This window comes from Aptenodytes forsteri, unplaced genomic scaffold, assembly GCF_000699145.1.
Source record: "Aptenodytes forsteri isolate BGI_AS27 unplaced genomic scaffold, ASM69914v1 Scaffold56, whole genome shotgun sequence".
Taxonomy (NCBI): Eukaryota; Metazoa; Chordata; class Aves; order Sphenisciformes; family Spheniscidae; genus Aptenodytes; species Aptenodytes forsteri.
In genome coordinates this window covers 1,665,086-1,671,085 of record NW_008796213.1, presented here as the reverse complement: position 1 = coordinate 1,671,085, position 6,000 = coordinate 1,665,086, and the positions used below count along the sequence as shown (strand labels likewise).

The window sequence follows — 6,000 nt, the reverse complement described above, 5'->3', positions numbered from 1 at the left end:
TATAAACTGAAGAAGGTTGGTGATATGCAGTGGCTGAAAACATGTTTTATTCGAAGAAATCTGCTCGAAGATTTTAGTAGAAAAAACCCACATTGTACATTCACTTGTGCTAGGAAGAGGAAGGGGTGAAAGCAAAATGCCATAGTTGAGTCTGGGAAGAAATTTAATCACAAGGTTTTAAAGGAAGCAAATTGAATGCCTTACTGAATTTAGCGTGTTTTGGTTTTGTTTGTTTCTTTAAATTAGGCTGAAATAGTAAACATGCCACAAAAGTAATCTACTTCTGTCGATTTTTTCTTCTGAAAAGCATACTCAAGGCAGTCAATATACATTATATTTTGAATGCAGCACAGTGTATTTTTTGATTGTAAAATACTGCTTGAAAACAGGTCATCTGAATAATAGTCTCAAATATATAAATACACATATATACATACACACACATACATATGCATATGTGTATATATATACACACATATACAATCATTAATTACTGTTATGTTCTGTTAAAGTAAAAGGATTTAGGAAACAATCTGACTAGCAGATTAAAACTCCTATCCAAGGAACATACTTCACTACAGTCCCATGGGTCAGAACCAGCTAGGTAAATTCCTCATCCCAATAGGGCCACATACTAGAGGAAAAAAAACCCAACATAACTCCATATATTTCATTTCAAATTTCAAGTAACAGTACACCACAGACTAAGAATGATGCCCATTTCACCAATGGATTTATCTTAAGGATAGTCAATTCTGCCACAAAATTATTTCTTTCAATAATTTATTTTTGGATTATGTTTTTCCAGCTGTTTACATTCACCCCTACGTCAATTATCTCCAACTGAAACCCATCTGAAGTTCAGCTGAGCGCTGTGATTCCAGATGAGACATAGTAAGTCAGCAAGCTCTCAAACTGGTGAAATCTTGATTTTCCACAAGTGTCTTTATATAGTGTAAGGCAGATTCTACATGAATTTAAATCACTGAAGGTATAATAGCTCCAGCAGTCTATGCTAGTTTACACCAGCTAAAGATCTCTAAACAGATTTATGGAGAAAGCTCCCTTTTTATTGCTTAGAATTATTTCTACATGGAATGTTTATTTCTTTCTTGAAAGCCTTTCCTTCAGTATAAGGAACTGCTACCCTCTGTTCATTTTATTTAATCTTGTCTTGAAATGAAAAGCTGGCTAGTTTTTATACTAACTATGTCATTGGATGAAGGTTTAAAAGAAAACAACAAAACCCAAAGAACCTGTCAAGTGTTTCCACATCTTTCCCACCTATTTTAATATATAAATATATATTATTTTTTTTCCTCCTGACTCCACTTGGAAATCTTTAGAGCCTACTTCTGTAACCTCATCTAAAATTTACTCAGGTGGTAGTGTATTTATTCTACATTTAATCAGTGCCTTGGCTTAGTCCATAATTTAAAAATATGAAGAATACAAATCCTCTTTTCTATTAAAAGGATTTAGAATCTTTGAGGAGATTTATCAAGCACTTTGAGATGGTTTTGCATAAAAAGGTGCCACTATATATTACATGCAATTAAAGTGGTTTAATAGTCTACTCCAAATAGAAGAGAATGTTTTCTATTCTCAATATCTATTTTGCACATAGAAATTAAATACATTTTGGAATAAACAAAACTACTCAGTGTAAAGGGATCTGAAAGTAATTAGATGCTATAGATTTTACAGCAGCTCTTCAACCAAGCAGGAATACCTGATACCAGAAAAGAATTTTTAGAGGATCTGGAAGAATGGTGCAGACATGCAGATGTCACAATACACTATTTTTCCATGATAGGGGAAAAATATTAAGTCATTTTGAAAAGATATATTAACGTGTTCCGAACAAATGTCATGATAAAATTAAGCCATTGTTCTGGTTGAACACAGATAAAACCGCACAAAATAACTTTTGATCTGCTTTAAATTGCACAGAAGACTGATCACTTTTAAAAGTGAGAAACAAGCATTTCTTGAACACAAGAATCGCAAAGCTTGAATAATTCAGCAGAGCCATTCACATATATTCATGTATTATGAATGAATGCTCCGTTATAGTTTATTCCTTACACACACAGCTTTATGCTAATACATTTAATGCCGTTTTTTTGGTTTGTTTTTTTTTTTTTTAAAAAAACCAGCTGAAATGGGAACAGCCTATACCTTGTTAGAATGATGGTTTTAATTTGACCTGCTTTGGTCACGATACTTAAGCCGCAGCAGTTACTACTTTGAATTTGTTCCTCTGTGGTCATAATTTACAATTTAAAGTTAAAGAAAAAGTTTTGGATGCTGTATGGGGGGCTTGTCTGTGGAGAATGGAGTAAAACAGTTAGGGTGGTTAAATCTAGAAGCAACTTCTCCATCTTCTGATCTCCTTTAATATTGGTGGTACATACTTTTCCTACAAAATACACACAAAACTATACATATGAGTGCCAAGACATTCTGACTTAGAAGAGAACAATTCCAACCAAGCAATTGATTATGAAAACATGAAATAGGTTTCACTAGGGTAAATAAAATATCCTGCGCTATATAAACTTTAATGGCTGGGAGCAAACATGAGGCTAACATCCAAATAAATAACTCCCAGTGCTAACTTCATTTCAAACTGTTTATGCCCAAATGCAGGGCTTCATCTGGGAGATGCTGAAATCATTCAAGCAGCTTCAGATACTCAGTACTACTGTAACAATAAGGCAGCCCAGAAATTGCTTCTTCTAATCATTTCCCTTATCATCTAGCTGGAACAGGTCTTCCTACTTGACTCAGAATTAAGTTTGCAGGAGCTTAGAAAACAGAATGTACTACATGATTGCAGTCATACCATCATATTATTTTCAGAATAGCTCAGTCCGTCTTATCTGGGGTCTCCTTTAAGGCAACTTCTCCCCTCACACTCAACAACTTGAACATGTTTTTATACATTAGGATGTGATAAGACGACCCTCCAGATCCCACAACTGCACTTGAGACTCTTTTAGAAGGTACCCACTTTCAGGAGATGACCATGAAAGAAAGTTAGCCACGGAGAGTTCTTCTTGCTTACCTGGATGTTCCCCCATCCCTCGCCAAAGTATACACAAGACGACATGTACCAGCTAGGGAGACCCAGGCAAAGATTTGATGGTACTCACCAACATGAATCAAAACGGGCTTCAGCTGCCCATAAATAAAGATAAATACAGCTGACAGTAGAAATAACTTAAAATCTCTTAGAGAATTACAGAAGAGCTTGCACATCAGATAAAAGTAATACTAGGGTTACAGGCAGAATAATCTGGACACATGGAGCACCCAAGGAAGAATTCAGAACTGACATGCACATACTCAGCTGCAGAGTTAGTACTCTACAATGCCATGTTCTGATAATTACTAACACTAGCGTAAAGCTTTGAAGTCTAAAAGCCATGGCACATTTTGGATTTGTGCACGTGAGAGCAAAATCCAGCCCACTAACATTAAGTTGCATGACATTCTTCTTACCAAAGAATGATAGACACTGTGTACTTATGTACGCTTGACACTAAAAAAGAGGTTACTTTAACAATTCTTTGTTAAATGCTAAGTAAGAAATTTTTTTCCCCTATAGTGTCACAAAAAGAGTAAAGTGGGAGTGGGAGTTCAGTGAATACTTTGTCTGGAAATGTTATTATAAAAAAGCGACAATTTAAGTCTGCCCTCATGTTACTAACAAAACTGGACTCGAACCTGGGCTCTTCAGCTTGACATGATTTAAAATACAGATTGTGGTTATATTGAGAAGTAAGACTCATGAATGTTCTTATGACAAGTTGATTGTAGAAGTTACATATTTTCCTTCCTTTGAGGGGTCAGAAAAGGAAAGATGGCAATGATTTTAATTGTCTACTTGATAGTAAATCACCATCTCTGAATTTGTCATATTTCATCCAGGGATGTTACTGTAAAAATTTTAGGGAGGTCATTTGCCTCTATGTATAAAAACCCTAATAGGAATGGAAGTTCGTAAGGTACTTAAAGCTGTAGAGCCCACAAGTCCTCATTCCCATAAGCGGAATGCAAATAATGTCAGTTAATGCAGCTTGAGATTTGCAGGCTCAGACCTCACACTAGATTCGTATAAAGCAGGCGCCACTTTACAACAATAATCCTTGAAGATTGTTGCCATAAATAAGTATCACAGTATCTAATCTGCAAAAATTAAAAGATTTAAGTTCAAAATGTTCTTTTGTTCCAATAACCATAATAGCAAAAATACATGTTCCCAGAAGGTTACTAGAATCTGTTGCTTTTCTCAAACCACATACTGCATTTTAGTAACGAACTACTGCACTCTTAAAAGATAACAGTGATAGGACACTGAAGAAAAGCGACTACTCTTTTAAACACAGCTGGAACTTATTTGTCCATTGCATGCCACTTACATTACTGCTATTTTTTTAATGCATAAAAATATCAAGATCATTAAGTGTCAGCTATTAAAACAAATCACTGAACAGTATTTGTGAATTTAGGACTGTGTTTAATTTCAAATAGAAAACATGCTTTTTAAATAAATTATTCACTAATAGGAACCCAGTATCATGAAATCAAAGCAAAAATCAAGTACTGTACATTTTTAATACTGTACATATATTATATATTGTTTTCTCATATTTTAGGTATTCATTTCTAGATTGAAAATCATTAGATTGTTTCCTTGATAAATTGAAACTTTAAAAGCCAATACACCTGTGAAAGCAATTTACATTAATTAGAGACAAGTGAATACAACATATGTACAGATCTGTGGAATTCAACCTATAAACTACATACATTAAACCAAACTGTCCCTGCATATTTAACTACAGATCTATTTTGGCAATGTGGAGGTATATCTTATCCTGTTGCAAGTCCTAATATGTAAGTAGGAAGCTTCAATATTTACATTCTTAATGAAAGTAGCAAACGTTAACCGAAGAGCAACTGGATTTTCAAAAAAATTTGCATCACGACAAACAAGTAGTACAGTAAAGTTAGTTAAGTATTTTTAATAGCATTCACATTTTTTTAAAAAGTCTCTGAAACGGACCTGTACATCACTTTTATTGACAGAACATAAATATAAGAAAAAGATCCCTAAAAAGACCAGAATTTTTCCCAAACATAAAGTGCTAAGATGTGTACGGTAGTAAGAAGTTTCTTTTTTTTTTTTTTCCTTTTTTTTTTTCCTTGATTGAGCAAAGAAAGGTTAACACAAAGGTTAACCACAAATTCAATTGAAATCTTTTAAAAATACCATGTGTTCTTGAGCTTCAGCATTCAGATGTTTTAGAAGATTCAGGTTGCTCTTCTAAATTCACCTGCAGTTCATTTTGACATTCTGGTGTCTCACCTTTGACAGCTAAATGGATAACTTTTAGCCATTTCTGTTTTAGTTCCTCATTGTCCGCAGCAAAGCTGTGCACAGACTTAGACTGGGTCAGTTTGAAGCTGTGCGGGAGGTCAGCGCTTCTTGGAGTGTCATCTACTGTATAGCCCAGAAGTGGAATTGTAGCCAGAGCTTTAACATCCTAAGAAGGAGGAAAAGTTCTTGATTAAGAACAGTCAACTAATCTGCCCACTACCTCTCGTTTACTATACAGGTTAGTAAAAAACACTTGGGTCTTTCCTCCATTCCCAAGCTATTTGACTTCTCTTCCTCAGATGTCAGTGACAATAATTACTATAATCTTTTCCATTTTCTCTGTACGTACCTGTGGAGCACCATACATGTACAGCACAAGAGCTTCCTGTTTAGGTATAACACACCATGCTTTCTGCCAGGGCTTTGATTTTTCCATGTACTGAAGAAAGCTACATATGACACTATTTCCAGAGACTTCCGCAGATTCAATCTAGGAGACAGTATAAAGCATAAAAAGGAAAACAAACTTTCCTTAAATAAAGACTAAAAACATACAGAACAGAAAAGCAGAAATTCATCACCATTCATATAAAATCTTAGATAGCATCTGC

The 6,000-nt window shown here is 34.6% G+C and overlaps 1 protein-coding gene across 1 annotated transcript in view; it reads right to left on the bottom strand.

The window, feature by feature from the left end:
- Positions 1 to 4,924: 4,924 nt before the first annotated feature.
- The window catches only part of FGD4 (FYVE, RhoGEF and PH domain containing 4), a 55,498-nt gene continuing 54,422 nt past the window's right edge, over positions 4,925 to 6,000 (bottom strand). The window contains exons 16-17 of the mRNA XM_009288333.2: positions 5,739 to 5,879; positions 4,925 to 5,555 (exon numbers count right to left, since the gene is read on the bottom strand). Of these exons, the coding sequence (XP_009286608.1) occupies positions 5,298 to 5,555; positions 5,739 to 5,879 (399 nt within the window). The 3' untranslated portion in view covers positions 4,925 to 5,297. The remainder of the gene's footprint in view (positions 5,556 to 5,738; positions 5,880 to 6,000) is intronic.